Consider the following 20894-nt stretch of genomic DNA (forward strand, 5'->3'; position numbering starts at 1 on the left):
TTGACTGTTCGGAACAAAAGTGCTCACATCTATTTCCCAAAATGCCAAGATATTACTTTAACATGTTGTCCCCCCTAATTTGGATACTCAAATTTTCAGTTGTCTCTTTGGTTCAGCACTGATTGTTGACTTGTTTCAATGCTTCAAGCCTGCATTAAAACATTTTAAAATGAGTATCTAACTGGAAATTTCCTGCTTGATTTTTTTTTTTTTCCAAGAAAAATCACACCAACTGTTTATTCATGCATAAATTAACACCACATGATTAATACTGTAAGAGGGTTCAGAATACTGGCCTTAATTCTTCTCGTCTGTCTCTTGCAGCCTTACCCCTGTGTTCTCTGGGCATCATGAAGGACGCTTGGGATCGCCTGCGACAGTGTATCAGTCCAACCACCTCTATGTCCCAAGGTGGCAACAACACTTTGCCTATTCTTAACCAGGTCTTCCATTTTGTCTGCGGAAGCCTGATCCACTTGCCATCCTCCTCTCCAACACTGAACAGCGTACAAACTTGTCAGGCAGATCCGAAGGCCATCACCTTTGCTATACTGCAGCAGCAACAGAGGGCGGAAGTAATAAGATTTTTTTTTCTTTAACACCATATTACAAGCATATACTTTCTTATTCTTGCTGAAGAATTACAACTCTCAAACACCTGAAGCTCGCTATTTATCTATTGCTTTCATCATGAGCAACTTAGGCCCAAACATAGGGGAAAATTATTTGAAACCTGGAACAAAATTTGCAAAATTGCAAAGCTGGAAATTGAAATCATTCATGCTAGACTAATGACTAACTGTTCCCTTTGTTGTGATCAGTTGCGTCTGGAGGCCTTGTGTCAGATGTCATCCTTCCTGTCAAAGATGGAGGAAAAGAGCAGCGGGTTCACCATCTCCCCTCAGTTTCCAGCATTGTTGCAGTCTGTGCAGCTCCAGTTCCTCTCTGGATGCTTTGCCTTGGGAACACAAATCATTGGCTCTCACTCTGTGACTAATTACGAGATGCAGCATTACATGGTACATATAATAATCATGCTAGCACAATGTTTGTGGACATGTTTATGATCACTAAAGATGTGATGAATTAATGAACAGATAAACATTTAATTTAAGCCAGCTGTAGAGATGAGAAATACTGAATATTATGTTTGTTTGTTTTGTTTCTCCTCTTATCTCAATTTAGTCCGGCACGCATTCAGCTTCTGCAGAGACACAGAGCGAGCTACAGTCTGCAGCCCACACCTTCTACCAGCAGGTGGTGCATGTCCTCAAACACAGGGTCCTGGTGGAGAGAGAACATCCAGGTTTGCTTATTAATGTTTCACACACTATGAGCTACTCCCTGTCGGTTATTTTTCAATCATTATATATTTTAGTTTGCATTTAGCTGAGAATTTGCCTCTATCATACCCAGGTTCGTGCCAGCACCTTCTTCTAGCCACAATGTTTGCACTAAATTTCTGCTACCAACCAGTGGACCTTGTGTTGGTCATCAAATGTGGCATCCTGGATATCCTTTCCATGCTGACCAACAACAGCTGTGCATTGATGAACCAGGGCTGGTTTGCAGCCTCGACTTCTGGATCCATGCTGCTTAGTGGGGCTGTTAAACTAGCTTGTGCTCGTCTTCTTCAAATACTAACTGTAGCTGCAAGGTGAGAATGGAGAGACCGTTGGACCCAAGTCCAGTACCAGATTTTTCATTATAAACTGAAAATACACTTCAGTATTAGCATTTGCATTATAGATTTTCCTGTGCTCTCAGCTCCTGTGAGGATTTGCTGCCTATGGATGTATCCCATGCTCTGATGGAGGTGATGTGTGAGCAGCTCCAAAATATCCTGCATAATTTCCACCAGCTGCAGACAGCAGAGCGAGGAACAGCTGAGAGAACAGATCTGGACTCGAGCAGCAACAGCGCACATCTAATTGGTGCTGCAAATTTAGTTATTTTAAACTTCACTGAAACATGTATTTTTACAGCATCCTGTATTGTAATGTAATTAGATTACACAATGAACGATATTGTTTGTTGGTTTGGCTTTTTTTTAAGCATTTTTAAGCATTTTTTGTCAGCCCTTCTGTTTTCAACTATATATTCCACTCTGTTTTTGTTGTTTTAGGAGCGGAAAGCAGCAAGGTGGTTGAGTCACAGCTTGCAGATTTCTTGGTGTTTCTGAGGCGTGTGCTGTCTTTAAGAGTGATGAATAGACTTTCTACTTTTGTCAAATGGATTGATCCACTCATGGCCATTATTTCACACAAGTGCTCTTTAGGTAAGACAGTTTAAAATAATAAAAAAGCACATAGTCTAACTCTTTAAGCTTTTTAATTCCCTGTTCACATCCACCGTCCTCTTTTCAGGATCTCCATGCTTCCAGAACCTTCGCACTAAGCTTTTGGCCTTCCATGTTTTAGAACGACTGTTACCTGCTTGCTCTGAGCCTTCTCAAATTCAACTGGTATGATGAAAAAAAAAATGTTAAGAAGAAGACCTTAATGCGTTAAATATGTACATCCCAAGTTGACAAAAGTGTTTTCTGTCAACTTGTGAATTTGATAACGAAGGTGTTTCTTTTTCTCTGTTTTTTTTGTAGATTGTTAAGCAACTCTTTCAGCTCTTGTCTGTTTATATGTGGAAGGAACCGCTAGCTGAGAGGAACCATGAGGAGATTCCTGAAAAGCACAAGGGGGTAATGCAGCAGTATTACATCATTAATACTATATACATAAAAGTTTTGTACTCTTCTTTATTGTACCATACTGCTATATAAGCAGTATAATGTCAATGCATTACTATGTAAAACAAATTGTATTTGCACTGTGGCATGTCTTGTGTGTTTACTCACTTTGTAGCCACTGATCTGCTAACTACAAAACAAAATTTGATCAGTATATGAAAAATAGGGCAGTCATTCTCCTTCTTCACGCAGCATTTGATTAATGAACGATTTACACCCAACATTTTAAAAGTTTGAGCCCTCCCAACTTTTACTGCAGCCAGCTGCCTCCTCCTTTTATACAAACTGTTCCTGCTAATTCTTCAACTTAACACCATGCACCCTGTTTAAATGGTATAAATGATTTGCTAACTAAGCTTTCTGTTCACTACATTAGAACACATTTCAGCCTATTCACAATTCATTCGTAATGTCTCCAAATAACGAGCTTATCATAACCCTCATAACAGCTTCAGAAGTGTGACTGGCTTTTCTTTAACCATTAAAAATAGTCAATGAATTCATACATACATGAGATTTGGTGTGTGGAGGGAGAGGGAAACTCTTGGCAGTAATGAAACTGAAAACAGCAGGCCTACTTGATAGAGCAGATGGGCCTGTTCTTCGTGGTGATTTGGGTGGGGGGGTGAATGAGAGGTGGGAGAGGACAAAAAAAAATGGTCACAAAGAGCGTGAATGTAGAATATTAACCCTACATTGTAACACTATACTATGATAATGATCATTTGAAAACTCATGTTTTGCAGAGTCCTGGCAGCTATGATGAGTGTATTCCCATTGGAGATTTTTCCTTTGACCCACACAAGATAATCTGCTGTTCATTGGAGAGCGGGAACATCCTCTCTCATGGCTCAGGAGGAAAAGGTTATGGCCTCGCAACCACTGCCATCACATCTGGCTGTTTCATTTGGAAGGTGAGGACTGGTATCTATAAAAAGACCTCTGAGTGTACCACTGATTTGTGCAGACGTAAGATTTTTAATAATCTGCTGTATATCAAACTTCTTTCCACAGTTCTACATCAGCAAAGAGAACAGAGGCAATGAGGGCACATGTATTGGTGTTTCACGCTGGCCTGTCAGAGATCACAACCACCATACCACCACTGACATGTGGCTGTATCGTGCTTATAGTGGCAACCTGTACCATGGGGGGGAACTAGTCCGCACACTTCCTTCCTTTACCCAGGGTGACACCATCACCTGCATCCTGGACATGGAGGCTCACACCATATCATTTGCTAAGAATGATAAGGTCCGATATACAAATATTCACAGTCGGCATTGAGGAGCTGTACCCTTATTGACTGATGTGTTTTTCTGCAATATTTGCGCATTTGTGTTTTTCTTCTAGGAGCCAAAGTTGGCATTTGAAGGTGTGGTTGCCTCTGAACTGTACCCTTGTGTGTTGTTCTACAGCAGTAATCCTGGAGAAAAGGTACCTGACATACTGTAAATACTATACTGTAGGCTCATACTCAAAATGACGTGTGGCAGTCTTGTCCCTCATTTTTGAAGCCTGTGAAGACATTAGTGTCACCGAATGTGTGAGAGATTTTCCTGGGCTATTCTGAGTAATTTTCTGAAATTTAATATACAGTAGTTTTATTGGAAGAAGTGCAAAGAAATTGTGCCTTTGCATCTCTCACAGGTGGCACTTCGTGACCTCCAGATGCGAGGCATGCCCAGCAATCTACTTCCTGGGGAGCCTCTCTGCAGCCCTCGGACCACGGTGCTCCTGGAGTCAACAGTGCAGCTCCTCCGTAGGCTCCATCAGTGTGACCAGTGGGCCTCGCACATCAACCAGTATATCCATGCCCACTTGGAGCTCATTGGGCCCCTGCTGAAAGACGATGACTTAGGAAGCTTCAATCCAGGTCAAAAGCAGTTTCCACAGTGGTCACTGATAAGCATGTTCAGCCTGTACCTGAAGACAAAATCTGTTCTCAATTGTGAAGAAAGGGATCAGTGATTTCTAAGTTTCTGCAGAATGCAATGTTTCGTGTTTTTGAAGCCAGAAGGATGTGTTTGCTGTTGTTGCCACACAAGCCCTGACATACACTAGCGTTACCAACAATATTTGACTCACAATAACCATTCTGAAGTAGCAATAAGGTCTGTGATTTGAACTGAAGAAGTTTCGGCTCATGTTCTGCATCTTAACACCTAATCCACATGGGCACCCCAGCATTAAAAAGCTTTGATCTGAATTTGCACTCTCGTTGTGCAGAGTAGAGGGGAGAAAACTGACCTGCATGTGTATTCTGAGACATCCAAGGCTTAGTTAAGTCTGGTAGGTCATCCTGGTAGTTTGCACCTTGTTGCTTTGGTGTACTCAGTTGTGCAGCCACTCTCACTGCTTACTCAACTGATGCTCTTTTTATGCAGACTCGCAATCTACACTCGGCAAACTAACATGCAAATGTAAAATTTCAAATACATTGATGCAGTGACTTCATTACTCTAAAATCCTCAAACAAGCAGCCCTCACCAGGCTAATGTACAACCTCATGAACTTGATCGTTTTCAGTCAGATGTATGTAATACTGCTACTATGTAATACTGAAAAAATCTTAAGGCGGTAGTTTTTTCTTTCTTTCTTGTTTCTTTCTATATATTTGTCATTGACATGAAACTATTTTCTTTTACCTGTCTCTCCATCATAATAGATACAGTACTCTCCGTGAGGTGCACAGTTTAATTATCTCTTTGATCATATTAGGTTTCACATTATCTTTCAATTATGTGTAACTAAAATTAATTCAGCAGTGGAGTCTTTTAACACTCCCCTGTCAATCACAATCCAGCCATGGCTATGGAACAACAGCTGGTGTAAAGAACAAATGGATGAAATCCAGCTGGAAACTGATTTAATACGTCTGAGGGTTGAGCATCTGTTACATTTACAGAGTCTTCAATATGTGAAAATCAATTTTGAAGGCAGTGGATGAATGCATTCAAAGGCATTATCTTTACAAAACATATTTTCTTCATGGATCTGACTTCTTACGCTTTGTTCGCCACTCACTGTCCCATGTTGTTCTACAGGCCTCAGTCCCACAAACTTTGAGAAGGAAGAAAGTGAAAGAGACAGAGCTGTTCCTGGGGACGACACAGAGGAATTGTTGGCACATCGTCGACCTCTGTCAGAGGCCAAGCTGGCTGCTCTCTGCACTGAAGTGTGGCCGGTACTTGCCCTGATTGGAGGAGTGGACAACGGCCTGCGGGCTGGAGGTTTGTGTCTGCACAAGCCCAGTGGACGTCGGGCCATTCTACTGGGAGTCCTGAAAGAAGGAAGCTCCCTTGCAAAGCTTCAGTGGGAGGAGGCAGACCTCTCTGTCAGGTATTACAAATACATATACAAATGATAGAATAACTTGTCATATGTTTCTTAAAAGATGATTCTCATTAACTTCTTTTAAACAATTTTTCTTGTCCTGGTGCTTTAAGCATGTTTATTACTCAGTATAACTCTTTTCTGTTAGTGTTTCTCTTTCCACATCTGTAATTTGTCTATCATTTTACTTTATTTTCATCATTTACCCCCCTGATCTTACTTTCTTCTTGCTTCTTCCTTCTCATTCTTAAATCCATTAATCCCTGTTGAATCCGTCCTGGTCTCACTCCATGCTGTATCTGTGGGTTCTTCCCAACCTTCCCAATAACTAAGCTCCATGAATTCTTGGTCACCCAGCGACATGCCGATCATCTCATTGGAGCCATGTGACGTGTCCTGCTGCGATGTCACCCCGCTTGGAGGCCTCAAACCAACGGTGCTGTTAGATCTGATTTATTTGTTGGGCCTGCTGGAGGAGCAGGGATGGCTGGGGTCTCATCCAGCCCAGAAAAGGAAATACTCAGAAGAGAACATGAAAGACAGCGTGCTGCAATGCTGTCAGGATGAAGACATCTCTGCTGACATCAGGTGGCTAACAGAAGATGAGAGGAAGACTTTTAAGGAGCAGAAGGTTGAGACCGACCCATTCCCATCACTGTCCTCAACCAAAGATGCCACAAAGATCGTAGACCATCAGGAGTTGACCTGTCTATCCCACCCTCCTCAAACATCCAAAGTGGATGCCTTCGCCCTTGAACTGAGAGCAGTCAGAGTCTCATACCTTGTCATTGGGGCTTTGAAATCCCTGACTGTCATTTTTAGTTGTGAGAAGCTATCAGATTTGCTCCAAGTGCCTAAACATGACCATTCCAACTCTTCAGAGAGTCCTCTGTCCAGCCCAAACACTGACCAGGCCAAGGCCAGCAGCAAACAGTGGGATGAGAGTGCTGAGCTGAGATCAGTGCTGCAGTATGTGGTGCAGAGCATGGTGAAGTGGGCAGTCAGACCTTGTCCCATCAAACAGAGCGTGTCTCTTGCCGACCTGGAAAGGGCTCAGATCATGATCTACAAAGGAGCCATTAGTCGTCTGCAGGAGGACAAAGAACACAAAGGTATTTAGATTTATGGGTTGGAGTGACAATGCTATGGTCGTCTTAACTAACTTGATTGCCAGATTAGCCACTTAATTTTCTGTTGGTCCGCTGATTGTTGCAGCTCTAGTTGCTATGGTGAAGACACTGTTAACACAGCCTTAAAAAGGAAAATGTTGAAATGCTATGATCCAGTGATAATCAACATTCAGATCTCAAACATCCACCTTGATTTGCAGTTTTCTTGTGAGGATTAGTGACTTTCTTAGACCTTAAGGACTAGGGAGGAGGACTGGCAGACAGTCCTGTCTGGTTGAGAGTCAGAATTAAACATACAGGATAATGTAACCTTCCTCTCTACCTTTTCTTGACAGAATCTGGTCATCACTCCTCTCAGCCCATTTCCAAGTCCTCGAGCTCTGTGTCCTTGTACAGCGTGGGTTCAGAAGGCACTGCCATCTTTGGCCAGTCAAACAGAGCCTCTGCATCATCCTCTAACACTGACTTGGCATCTTCTCTGCCAACAAACCTGCAGGCAGATGCCCTCGATAATTTCAACCCTTTCTTTCCCATCAGCCTTCTTCAGTGAGTACAAAGTTAAACTGCTGGTTGAGTAGAAGCACGTTGTTGTGGATAGAAACACAACAACTAGCATTATTCTCTAGAGTTGTCACGTTGTTCCTGATTGCTACAGACCTGTATCTTTTGGCAGCAGCAGCAGCAACAGCTTTTCAGGAGTCCAGGGAGTGGGTGAGTTAGGATGTATATGAGAGAAGAGAGTGAGGATTTTGCCTGCTCCGTCTTTAACCTAGGCTGCAGTTCCGTCTGCTTGTTCTTCTCCTAACCCGGACAACTTATAGCGTCAGTGTTATTTCTGCTTTCAAGAGGCGAACAAGCAAACTGCTGCAGTGCGGAAAATAAAATCAAAGCCCTTCAGGGAGGAGAGTTTTGACAAGTGTAGTGCCAAGCTTTTTGCCACAGATTCTCACAGTACAAATCATATGTTGTACCATCTTCTCTGAATGTGAATGAAGCAGACATATGGTATATGCCAATATCAGTCAGGCTCTTCATATAAGGATACATCTTTGGTTTACATTGTGATTTTTAGCGTACATTCGGGTTATATAAAGCACTTTATTCCTTCAGATGCTTAATATATTTCAAACATTTGTTCAGGACTTAAAACTGGCAGTGTGGCACCAGTTGCACTATGTTATTCCTGTATATACTGTATGTTCACTCCCTCTAGGCACATGGTCTTAACTCGGTTCCCTACGCTTACCGGTCTGGTTAGCTCTCCCCCCGTACTGCATCCATGCTTCAGCCTGGCCAGCTCTGCCTCTTGTGATGCCTTCACAGAGCAGCAGACTAGCTTCATGGAACCAGGTCCCTGCAGCACACAGGCCAGAAGCAGCCTGGGTAAGAACAAGCGCAGAGACATTAATGGGGGAAAAGCTTTTTTTCCACTCAAAAAACACAACAAAAAACATTGTTTAATTTGAATGTCTTGCCTCTATTTAAAATGAGATGAATGAGAAATGAGAGAGTAGATTTGCTAATCGTTGCAGTCCCGCAGGTCAGTTCAGTTTTTAACTTTTTCCCCATGCTGGCTTTATGCTCAAACATGCTACTAATGTAATATTAAAATTAAGTTGTGCTACAAAAGTAAGGTAAATTTATGATTACTCAGTGAGAACTGTCTGTCTCTTGCATGGTCTTACGTGTCCAGCTATTTGTCACAACTGATATGCCCCTCAAAACAGCATGTGTTTTGCTCTGCTATTGGACAGATAAGGTATTTTAAAAAAATGCATGCATGACACAGTTTGTGCATTCAACATGCTTGAATGGCACCATTTGTTTCATTATCAGTTATGTTGGTGTTAATGTAACAGTTGTGGGGAAGTGCACTAAACTCAAGGTCATTGCTCTGACTTTCATATCTTATACATAGACATTAAAACTAACAGTTAGTTGATTGGTAGGTTCATCATCCATTGCGGATATAAAAGCTAAATTTAATAGGTTTACTTGAGATGGAGTGTCTTTTTCTCTCCAAACTAATAAAGCAGACCATAAACTGAAAGAATAAATAAAAGAAAGTGTGGAAATATTTCAATAATTTGACAGATTTCACTACACATATGAGAATTTCATAATGGAGCTGTGGGCTTGCTTTTGTTTTCTGTTTTTTGTGTATTTTTCCTTTTCTCCTCAACCACCAGAACGGACACAAATGTTTGTCACCAGTCGGTTGCTAGAAATGGGATTCTCTATGAGACATATCTACTGGGCCATGGAGGCAGCAGGTACTGCTTTGTGGGGTGTGTCTAAATTTTGTGCTTCTTTTGCATTTTAAACATCTGTCCTTCATCGTGTGCTGCAGCCTTTTTGTAGTATTTGTAATACAGAAAGGTCTAGTGTCTGAATAAAAAATCCTTCAAATTAGAGAGACTTCAGTTATTTAAGGATTTACATGATGCCATTACACGTGGTGGAAATCAACTGAGGCTGTCAGTTTTATGATGTTACATTGTGTTTTAATGCAAAAATAACACCAAATGCTACCAAATTTTCATATATTTGATATATGTTATTAGTATTAGGGTATTCAATACCTCAATATCCTCATAACTAACTGTATCTCAGAGACTGTACCTCCTGGTGTGATATAATCTGTTGGATTGTTCTCAGATTTTACTTCTCATTGGGGGAAAAAAAAAATCATCCAAACTGTTAAATATTTTGTTTAAAATTATTACATTTGAATTTCAGTGTTAACATGTATTGTCAGACAGTGTTTTCTACAGTGGTAAAAGTGAACAAATTCTGACTCTGCTCATGCACGGCACAGATCTTCTGTTTGTTATCAACAAGTGGACAAATGAAAAAAAAATAAAATATATATATATATATATATGTGTGTATATATATGTATATATATATATGGATAAACATTTACACATTGCACTAACACACAGTGTAATGTTTTCAACACCTCTTCTTTTAATCACCATCTCCCCACATTATTTAACTCCCGCACTTATCTTTTCACACATTTCACACACTAACCCTTGTCACGCACTCTGTAATCTCTCTTAGAGCAGATGCGTTAGCCTGACCTCAGGCAGCTCACTGAGGCATGATCATCTGGTGGTGATGTTCGACATGAATTAGCAATGCAGCACTCCATGATCCATCTTTTCTTTTTGAACTCTGACAGTTCAACTTCCCTGTGGTCCCTCCCAGATGTAGCAGGTGACCTGGACTCTCAAACCATTGAGGTGTTGGCCAGCTGGATGCTAGAGCACCCCCTGACTGAGGAGCAGCAGGCAGCTGAGTCGCCTAGACAGGAGGGGGCTCCTGACACCCCGTCACCAGATGGGCCAGAGACGGTACAATGTCCTGAGAGACCGACCAGTCAGCCAAATGAAAGGTCAGTGATTAGAGGAAAATGCTGACATTTGTCAGCTGGTTCTGGCTTTATGGTATTAACATTATCAATGCAACCAGGAGAATGATGAGCTGTGTGTTATTTTCTTTATAGCCTATTGCCAGGGCTTGACTGGATAGAGAGAGAGAACTTCTTGGATGTCCACCTCACTAGAAACAGACCTCCTCCAGCACGGAGGCGGCGATCAGGCCCGAGTCAGAGGACTTCCTTCCGAAGGGCAGGTCAGAGCCACAGCATCGAAGAACAATAAAATGTGCACAGTGAAACTGTTTTAGATCAAGTATTGGATGAAAAACAGACATTGTGAAAACACAAATGACCCCATGCTGCTTTCAAGCTGCCATTACCTGATTGGAATATTGTGATCACACTGCTGTGACTCACACTAAAAGCTTTCCATGAAATCTTTTTGCTTCTGATTCTGTTCAAAATTCACACAAACATCATCTTTTCAGACCTGCCATCACCCAACCCCCTCCCTCAGCTGTACCAACAGCACACGACAGTCGGTGATTGGCCAGAGCAGGTGGAGTTTCATCCCTACTCTGCTGAGGAGGAGTCAGAGCTGGGCTACATGGATGACCCATACCATGAAGAAACTTATGAGGACCTGCTCACCCCTTCATTCTTCAGCTTGGAGAGAGACACACTCCAGATAGTGGAGGTTTCTCTCTTGTTTCTTTCAGGCTCGATAATATCTTTTTTCATAATTTGTTTGAAACATAAATTTAAGCCTGTTCTGTCCTCTCATCACTGTTCTCATTAGAAATATCATGATCCATCTTATTACAATTGTCTTAGGCTGGAGAAGAACACAGTCAGATGGTGAAGTGTGAGCTGTGCAACACCCTTACCCTGCAATTCAACAATCACATAAAGCGGCGTCACCCAGGTTGCGGTCAGAGTGCTGCACGTAAGGGTTATGACAGTACCGGGGCTTACGTCGATGTCTGGTTCAAAGGGGAATGTGGCTCCAACTTCCCCTTCTACCTCCTCTGCAGCTCCTGTAGGGAAAAGTATCTGGCTGCAAACCTGAACGATCCAAGCTCTAAATATGAGAGGTGTGTTAGATAATACAGGCACTGCACACAGAGCAACCAATAACACTTCTTTTAGTTTGTTATACTTGTATAAAAACTTCTTGATTACACTGGTTGTACACCCTGTTATTTAAGATTGTTTTCCTCTTTTTGCCATAGGCTAAAAGGTCTAACATCTGATTTGATTGGCCACCTGGACAGCACTTCTGATGGTAAGAAAGGTCATATCAGAATTATTTAAATTCTCAAATGATTTTATAATGAGTTTTATGAACGGTGCTTCTGTTTGCTCAGATGATTGGGAAATGAGTCACCAAGAAGAGTGCGACACAGACAAGCTGACAGGACTGGAGGACTTTGGGGTTTTGCTGAGACCACTGGGGCTGACTGAAAAGAAGCTGGTGCCAGACCCCATTGCCTTCACTGAGCCAGATCCCCTTGGAGCCCTGGTTTACAGCTCAGCTGAAACTACGAGAGCAGTAGCACCTAAAGGTATTCCGATTTCTTTTTTCTTTACTTTATAAATGTCTCAAAATATTTTATTCAGAAAAATTCAAAAGAAAATTACAGAAGACACTACAAACACAAATGATAACTTGGTATTTGTGCATATGAGGTATCTTATTGTGGTATCTACCAGTGTACTGGTCAGCAACTGAAGAAAAAGAGGAAAGTAACAGCACAAACCCTGGACCATAGGGAACAGACATGTCGTGGTTAAAGCTAAGAGGTTGTTTCAAGCACAGTGCAGACCCTTAAATGCGAGAGTCAAATCATGCATGCAGCGTGTTGAAAATGGACATTACATAGGTACTGAGAAAAAGATATGTGAAGATTAGACTTTGTGATGTGGTGTAAAATTCTTCCCTCCAACATAAAGTTCTTAATACAAAGAAAATACACACCCTTTCCCCAGTTGACACTGCACGTACAACCCTAAGACAAATGTTGAAGTTTTTGGGACACTTCATACTTGATTATCCAGACCCTTTTTCTGCAGATCAACCTGACAGAACTCAGAGACAGCATGACAACAAATTAAAATTTTTAAAAGCGAACACCTCTAAATATCAAATAGCTTGCCATTTAGAGAGTATTAGGTTGCAATTACTCTGTTGCTCACTGTCCTCTTGTTCATCTTCTAATTTATCTCTGATGAAAGATTTAGCCCACTTGTTGTAACACACACCCACATTCCCTCTGTGCTTGTTGGCAGCAGGAGAACCAAACCATGGCCAAACGTACTGCAGCGTAGTTACTCAACATTGATTTATCATATCTGGGCATCTGAAGCACAAATACAATACTCCCATTTGTCCCACTGGATCCAGTATTTTGACTTTCGCATGCCCACACTGGATGGATCTGCATGCCACACTTTAAAAAAAGTATTTTATTTAAAGAGTATTTAAAGGCATAATAGATGACTTTTTATGTGTGTGTTCCTCAGCAGGGAATGCCCTCGTTGAGCACAAGACCTCTCTGAGCCTTGGACAGCAGGCAGTATCGCTCAGGGACTCTCATGATAGACTAAAAGCTTTAAGAAGAGTTACCTCCACGGCCCAGATTCTGCTGGCTTACAGCATGGTGATGAGAGCACTGTCTCAGACTGCCTCCAGGTGCGTTTTTCTAGAATAAAGCCTCATTGAATATGGCCTTAAACCCAGTCATTGTGGTTTCAAGAATCTTCCTCTATCTTCCTCTCTAGTGCATCAGTGTGCAGCCAGTCTAACGGACTAGAGTCCTTGGGTCTGGCGGATATCCGTATCCTGGTTCGTTTAATGACTCTAGCGGCGGGGGGCAGGGCTCACACCTGTGTGGACGGACAGCCAGGTGTGAATGGGAGGGCGACAGAGCGCAACAACTCTAGTTGCCTCAGCTTCCTCTCCTCAGCCATCGGTAGCGTGGTGTCCCACAGCCCTGCTGCTTACAGACAACTAGTGGAAATATGCACTCAGGTCAGTTTTCTTCAGTCAGTTATATGATCTAAAATCTGCATCACAATACATAAGTAAATTACACTACACGCAACAGTCTTATTAATACTAATTATACTCTCTTGAAAGACAGAATTGTTGAATTGTGATCTAACTGCTAGCAAATGGATGGAATCTAAAAACTTTTAATATTACTGCCTGTAGGACCTAATGGCAGCAGCCACAGGGGTGAATGTTGGGGCCGTCAGTGACCCGCAGCAGAGAGGATGTCTGAACTCCAGTCTAACAGCCCAGGGAGCCCAGCAACTGAAAGACAACAATGAGCAGACACCCCCAACATTCCTGGTGACACAAAGTCTGGTGTCCCTGCTCACTGAAAAGGGTGTTCACTGTTATAGCGCAGACAGAGCTGAGCACGAGGCTAATGGTGAGAGAATGTCGTTAGCTTAGTGGGCTGTTTTTTTTTGTTTTGTTTACAGTGTTTGTTTTGTGATTTTGTTGCTCACGGTAGCTCTACTCTCCACGTGTGTCTGTTTGACCTAGATACAGGAAACCAAGGGGTGTCTTCTTCGTCCTTGCCCCCCTCCCCTCTGCCCCACCTGACCGCCAGAGTGGGCCCCCTGGAGCTGGCTAATGCGTTGGCAGCATGTGTCCTGTCTGCCAGACTGACCAGTAAACACCGCCAATGGGCAGCTCAGCAGCTGGTGCAGGCCCTGGCTGCCACGGGAAGGGACAGTCCTAATCGGCCCCAAACATATAGTGACCTGGCTGGCGACTTGCGCAAATGTCCTCTCAAGAGGCTGGAAGGACATTACAACAAGGTGAGGGACTCACAACGTGATCAGCAGTTGGTATTCTCTACACCCTTTTTGCTGTAACATCATTTATCATACAGTCTTTTCTTTGTTCTCAAAACAGGATGAGATGGTTTCTGGTTTGGTTTTTTAAAAAAAGTTAATCTTAGAAACTTGTCTAATGCCAATGTTCATTTCTACTCTAAAGAAGTGATCCAACAATTTGAACTTTAGTTTGAGAATGAAGAATTTAAATCACAGCTCTAACCGTTACTGTACACAGAATGAGATCCAGCAGTTCATAGCCTATGATGGGTAAATTAAAATAAGTTTTCTGTTATTTCTGTTCCGTTCAGGTGAGCAGCTGTGCCTGGAATAGTGACCAGAGTTTGCTGGCGACATGCTCCCAGGACAAGGTGGTGCAACTATGGAGCATCAATCAGGGCGCTGTTGAGTTACAGACCACTTTCTCCTGCATTACCAGGTTATGTCTGCATGTTTCTGTACTGTTTTGTCCAGTTAGGGTTTGGCCATCATGGCTGCTGTGCTGAAAGTTTCAGAGTTCTTGTAGACGAAGCAACAGACACAGACGTTTCTGAAGATCTTGCATCTATGCTGTCAGAGAGCTGGGATCACTAATAAATTTCTTCCTTGTACTCTCTCCAGTAAGACGGACAGATCAAGCAGCGAAAGGGCCGGTAGATGTCATCACATGTCTCCTGTATACTGGAGTACAGGGGGAAACTTTTTGGCTGCCCCAGAGAATAAACACATCAACATCATGAACATCAGAGGCAAGTCTGACTCTTTTTGTCTCTAGACTTAACTGGTGTCTCTAATTCCATCGCTACTGTGAAAAATAATACACTAGTTGATTAATTTTGATTAAAATATTAGTTTCCACAATCTGAGTATTTCTGTAACTTTACAGGATCTCACTGTCATGTAGAGGCTCAGATGTCTCGGGTCACAGCCCTCTGTTGGGCTCAGGCCTTTAGTTTGTGGGTTCTTGACCAGCCAGTGGCATCTAAGAACAGACCTGCCGAGAGCCTGTTGGTGGGACGGCTGGACGGCTCCCTCTGCTGGCTGCAGGTCACAATGCAGGAGATCGACCTGCTCGTCAGGAGCACTGAACTCACCCACTGCCACAGGAAAGAAGGTGAGGAGATTAAATCTTTCTCATGGGACATTCTACCAGAAATAACTGCTCACTTCAAACTCAGATTCATTCTGGGCTTGTAGTGTAATCACAGAGGGAGGCATCACGCTAAGAGGGTGACACACAAAGAGAACTGAATAGGAGTGTGTCCTTAATTAGTTACCATATTATATTTAATGTTGCCACTGTGAATTGTCATCATTTTTAGTCAAATGCCTATATTTATTAGAAGATGACATTTAGAATGGACATTTTTGGGTTTGTGTATTTTTTTTTCCTCAACTTGAAGAATTGAAAATTCTGGGAAGTAAGAGTCATAACACTCATATGTCTGTATGTTAAATAAAAAGCCAGCAGGTGATTAGCGTAGCTTAGCATACAGTCTGTAAGCAGGAGGAAACAGACAGTCTTACTCTGTCCAAAAGTAAATCCATCTACCAGAACCTCTTGATCTCATTTACTAATATGTTATGGTCTGTTTAATCCATACACAAACAGCAATGCAAAGACAAAGAGTTGCCTATTGCAGGGAGTTGCAGGATGCAGTGACTTCTTTTTTTTTTAGCTTTCAGTGGAGCCAGTCTAGGTGTTTTGCTCTCTTTTCAGTAAGCTAAGTTAACCCAACTGCCTCTTGGCTGTAGCTTCATATTGGGCGTACAGACGAGAGAGCAAAAGCGAACGTGTTTATTTTTCAAAATGTCAAACTACTCATTTAAGAGACTGATTTTCCCTGAACTTTCCCAGCTCCTCAGTGTGTCGCCTGGCACAGTGAGGACAGGCCTTTTGCTGTGGGCTATCCCAGTGGAAAGATCCTTTTGGCCACAACTGAGATGTATGAGAATGAGCAGCCTGTAGTCCTGTCTGTCTTCCAGGTTTGTTTGCAAAATTCACTCCACACTCATTCTAACTGCAGTACACTGAAGAACTCAACAGAAAAAACTGCAGCTGTATGCACTTCACACCCGAGTCGAGCTACATACGCGCCTTATAAAAATATTTTCCACTTCTCGTTTTCTCTTGTGTTGACCCCTCCACTCTCACTCCACAGGACAGTGTCAGTTCTCTAAAGTGGGATCCCACAGGATACTTGCTGCTGTGTTTGGGAAGGTCGGAGGTTGTGAAGATCCTGGGACGCTCTGGGGGCATCTGGGTGACCCTTCACTCCCTTGTTCACACCAGCACCGTTAACGTCGCTGAGTGGTGCCCACTTGCTGGCAGAGCACCTGATCCCAGGCTCATGATGGCTGTGTGAGTTTACATAACTAATTCTTCTTTCATTTTTCTGGTGAATATTCTACTTCTTCCTTAACAATACCCTTAACCGTTCTGCAGTCAAAGAAAGAGAAGGATAATTGCATTATTCTGATACATTCACTAAAGCGAGTTATTCAAGTGCATGTTGTAGATTCTCATTTCATTCTCCCACTGTTTGTTCAGAGGTTGTCAGAACGGCTCTGTGCATGTATGGACATTACCACAGGGGGGCACTGTTGTATCTTTGCCAAATATAAACAACAGCCCCTGCAGCCAGGATAAAAGCGCTGATGTCAAGGTCAGTTTGGATCTGCTGTTGGAGCTTTTTATTTTATTTATTTATTTTTTGCAGGATTGGTTCTACTAATATATTAAAATTTTGGTGCAAGATGGTTTTATCAGGATGTTATCTGCAAGTAATTCATTAAGATTTATTTTGACTGCTGCTGCCTTTGATTTTTGCTCATGTAATCAGCGGGTTTTGTTTCTTTTTACAGCCGGAAAGTGCAGCGAAGTGTGTGTTTGTCCTTCAGGGGCACATTACAGCAGTGAAGTCCCTTTCATTTTGCTCTAGTGGACTGGCCTTGGTCTCTGGAGGGATTGGGGGACTGCTCAACATTTGGTCCTTACAGGTCAGAAAACAACATTCACTGATGTTGCCACTTCTTAATTTGATGTCAGTGCAAAGATCACTTACTTCACAATCAGCTGTACTATTTGTATTACTCAAATATATATCTGTCAGAGGTCTCATTTGATTTTCATCTTGCAGGATGGTTCAGTCTCACAGACTGTTACAGGATTGGGTTCAGTCGTCAATACTACCTGGATACCCAACTTGGGTGTAGCTGCCTGCTTTGGGAGGTCAAAGGTAATTCGGATCACTCATAACTTGAATTTCCATCAGACATTTGACAGTTGATATCTCATCCCATATAACTTTTGACAAAAAAGCAAATATGTTTCCCAAACTGTTCACCTACTCCTTTAGGGTAGAATATGATTGTTTTCCTTGTGTTCTGTACAGTTTATTTCCACATTATTTAGGATTTTGTTTCAATGTAAGATGATGTAAATAAAGTGCCTGTGTGCCTTGACAACTATGGTCTGTCATTGTTTCTCACCCAGGATGTCTTGGTGATCTGCTGCACCCCTGACTGGATCAGTCAGAACCATGTGTTAGCTTCCTGTCGTATGGTCCTCAGAAGCCAGAACGTCCTGGGTTTGAATCGGGCACCCTGTTTGGCTGTCTTCCTGGAGAGGCTACCTTTGCTGTTGCAGGATCAGTACAACTATGAGCGGGTCATTACTGAAGCTACATTTTCAAGTTGTTTTGAGAGCCACAGCAGAGACATGATTTTGAATTTCTTGTGTTGATGCAGAGCCACGTGGCTGCCGGTGACCAGCTTGTCCACAGTGCCTTCCTGCAGAGCCTGGCCTCCTTGACTGTCGGTCTCTCCTTAGAGAAACATCTTTGCTGTTACCCACGCCCCCCTCACCACAGCAGTCCCGATGCCTACTCCTGCCCTTCAGAGTGGAGCTGGCTCGCAACTTACGCCACTACTGTCCGTAGTGCTGAGGCTATTGCTAGCGGTACTGCCTTCCCAGAATCCTTTATTGTGTCAGAGCTTCAGGAGGTGGATGAGACTGAAATCACCAAGGCACTGGTGAGTAATGGCAATCATGTTTGTGCTATTGTTTGTCTTGGAAATGGTTGGATGTGTTTCAAGAATTGACCAAAACGTACAAATTTCTTCAAATGAAGTATCTATGTATCTATTGAGACACTTTCTGTCTTATAGGACAATAGTAAGTGGAGCTTCAAGATGGATGAACAGCTGATGTCATGGGCCACCACCAGACCAGAGGTAACAGCATAGCCATCTTTGAAATAGTACATCTTTTCAACAATTTCTAAGCAAAAAAAAGATGAATTCTCTTTAATTCACCTTCTGTCTGCATAATGAAACAGTACTTTATGCCTTCTGTTTCACCTGCTGTGTTTGTCAGGACTGGCAACAAGGGGGAAAGAGTGAGGTGTACTTCTGGGGGAACGGACGTTACGGACAGTTGGCAGGAGTGGGAACCAACCTAACATCGCCCACTCTTGCACCCTCGCTGCTACAAACACAACAGGTAGGGACTTTTTCTTTCTTTTGCCCATAATTTCTACCGATTTTACAGATTTTTCTAAATCATTGTGGGTGTTTTCATTGTCATTCAGGTTGTGTGTGGGCAGAACTGTTCCTTTCTGGTGCAGTCCAATGGCACAGTACTGGCTGTAGGCGAAGGACAATATGGCAGACTGGGCCAGGGGAATTCTGATGATCTCTATGTCCCCACTGTTATCTCTGCTTTTCAAGGTAATATATCCAGCCACAGCCTGTGCATCCAAGTGTGAGCTGTTCTTCTCGTGGGTGTTGTGACAACAAGTTTGAGTCATGCCTCAAAAAAAGTTTTTATCCACAACAGATTATAGCAGTATTGTGGTTTAATTGGGTAGCTTTATACTTCCACAGTCCAGACTGTTATTTATTTGTTAATTATTTTTATGAACTCAGCTTCACAGACTCTTTGATTTTTTATTTTTTTCCCCTCAGGGTATGTGGTGACTCACCTGGTGACATCCTGTGGATCCGATGGACACTCCATGGCCCTGACCGAGACCGGGGAGGTGTTCAGTTGGGGAGATGGAGATTTCGGAAAACTGGGTCACGGCAACAGTGAAAGACAGAGGAGACCCAAACAGATAGAGGCCTTACAAGGGGAAGATGTTGTTCAGGTAGAGTTAGATCTGCCTCGAGTTCTAGCAGAGCTTAGTTTTATGCTGAATTGTTGAAAGTGTCAAGAGAGTTATAATGTTAAAATAATTAACTAGTAGCATGATTCATCTAACCAGCATGTACATTTAAACCTGTGCTTCTATATGAAGAAAACGATTTGTTGTGAGTTTCTTGCAGTTGTGACAAGTTTGTAAACACATGTCAAAGAGGCAGACAGAGGTGTGAGACAAGGGAAAATGAATTTCACTGGCTTTATCTTCCCAGCTTGCTTGTGGTTTCCGTCACTCAGCTGTGGTAACCGCGGACGGGAAACTGTTCACTTTCGGCAGCGGCGAATCTGGTCGTCTGGGTCAACGGTCAACATCCAACAAGATGCTGCCTGAGAGGGTGGCCGCCCTAGAGGGATATCATGTGGGACAGGTACGAAATGGACTGCTTTTGTTTTCATTCTTAAACTCGGAGAGAATAATGATGACAACATAACTAAACAAAGCTAACTGGGTTACCTTCCTCAGGTGTCTTGTGGTCTCAATCACACACTAGTGGTGTCCCTTGATGGCATGGTTGTGTGGGCATTTGGAGATGGGGATTATGGTAAACTGGGAACAGGTTCCTCTACTGCAAAATACTATCCTCAGGTAAGCTAACAGTGACAAAGTCCCAAATTTAGGAATCAAAGAGAAAACAGTCATTTACTTATTTTTTGTTGAGTGCTTTTATATAGTATTGAAGAAATATTATTTTTGGCTGTCCCTATTTTCAGAAAGTGGAGCAGCTTTGCAATAAGGGAATTAAGAAGGTCAGTTGTGGAACTCAGTTCTCCGTGGCGTTGGCCTGCGATGGACACGTTTACACATTTGGACAAGGTACATTTTATTGTGAAAGTGTATCATGAAAATGCCTGCATGGTTGAATTGTTTTTTTTTAAACAGTCTCAGGGTTTCTTGGGAAAACTGGAAAGAATTTAATTGCGGTTTATTAAATTGACCCTTCAAAACAAACAAAAAAAAACACATGAAGAATTAATCTAATTTGTAGATTTGTATTTACATCAAAAGAGTGCATTAATCAGTGTTAAATAGGGCTAATTGCTGGCTGCCAAAGGGTTTTTTTTTTAAGCTGCCATTTGAATTCCACACTCAAAGTGGATATTTAAATTATTACAAACAAATTCTCGCTGGGTCAGTGGCTGCTATCGTATAAAGGTTCTGAATGATATGCAAAACAAAAAGTTTTAGATGCTTGATGTACGGAGAATGCTCTCTTCAAATTTTTTCTAAATCAATTCACTGACTTACTG

General features: G+C 42.3%; 1 protein-coding gene across 8 annotated transcripts in view; it reads left to right on the plus strand.

Moving 5' to 3' along the window:
* Positions 1-20894, plus strand: part of LOC124051315 (probable E3 ubiquitin-protein ligase HERC1) — a 38426-nt gene that overhangs the window by 13474 nt on the left and 4058 nt on the right. For 3 of the 8 annotated variants that reach the window (XM_046374564.1, XM_046374569.1, XM_046374565.1), the window contains exons 27-70: positions 325-575; positions 822-1019; positions 1186-1306; positions 1417-1657; positions 1768-1934; positions 2126-2278; positions 2367-2464; positions 2600-2695; positions 3490-3657; positions 3758-3997; positions 4097-4180; positions 4394-4619; positions 5791-6085; positions 6413-7191; positions 7545-7755; positions 8423-8592; positions 9399-9497; positions 10423-10609; positions 10721-10848; positions 11083-11291; positions 11429-11688; positions 11827-11879; positions 11962-12159; positions 13118-13286; positions 13376-13625; positions 13809-14031; positions 14148-14425; positions 14755-14882; positions 15065-15192; positions 15330-15557; positions 16302-16429; positions 16606-16805; positions 16995-17109; positions 17309-17443; positions 17584-17682; positions 17940-18113; positions 18194-18478; positions 18614-18679; positions 18822-18947; positions 19036-19174; positions 19412-19593; positions 19859-20014; positions 20110-20232; positions 20358-20460. In XM_046374564.1, the coding sequence (XP_046230520.1) occupies positions 325-575; positions 822-1019; positions 1186-1306; positions 1417-1657; positions 1768-1934; positions 2126-2278; positions 2367-2464; positions 2600-2695; positions 3490-3657; positions 3758-3997; positions 4097-4180; positions 4394-4619; positions 5791-6085; positions 6413-7191; positions 7545-7755; positions 8423-8592; positions 9399-9497; positions 10423-10609; positions 10721-10848; positions 11083-11291; positions 11429-11688; positions 11827-11879; positions 11962-12159; positions 13118-13286; positions 13376-13625; positions 13809-14031; positions 14148-14425; positions 14755-14882; positions 15065-15192; positions 15330-15557; positions 16302-16429; positions 16606-16805; positions 16995-17109; positions 17309-17443; positions 17584-17682; positions 17940-18113; positions 18194-18478; positions 18614-18679; positions 18822-18947; positions 19036-19174; positions 19412-19593; positions 19859-20014; positions 20110-20232; positions 20358-20460 (8067 nt within the window). The remainder of the gene's footprint in view (positions 1-324; positions 576-821; positions 1020-1185; positions 1307-1416; positions 1658-1767; positions 1935-2125; positions 2279-2366; positions 2465-2599; positions 2696-3489; positions 3658-3757; positions 3998-4096; positions 4181-4393; positions 4620-5790; positions 6086-6412; positions 7192-7544; positions 7756-8422; positions 8593-9398; positions 9498-10422; positions 10610-10720; positions 10849-11082; positions 11292-11428; positions 11689-11826; positions 11880-11961; positions 12160-13117; positions 13287-13375; positions 13626-13808; positions 14032-14147; positions 14426-14754; positions 14883-15064; positions 15193-15329; positions 15558-16301; positions 16430-16605; positions 16806-16994; positions 17110-17308; positions 17444-17583; positions 17683-17939; positions 18114-18193; positions 18479-18613; positions 18680-18821; positions 18948-19035; positions 19175-19411; positions 19594-19858; positions 20015-20109; positions 20233-20357; positions 20461-20894) is intronic. The other 5 variants (XM_046374567.1, XM_046374566.1, XM_046374571.1 and 2 more) reach the window with 5 other exon arrangements.

This window comes from Scatophagus argus, chromosome 20 (genome assembly GCF_020382885.2).
Source record: "Scatophagus argus isolate fScaArg1 chromosome 20, fScaArg1.pri, whole genome shotgun sequence".
NCBI classification, from domain to species: domain Eukaryota; kingdom Metazoa; phylum Chordata; class Actinopteri; family Scatophagidae; genus Scatophagus; species Scatophagus argus.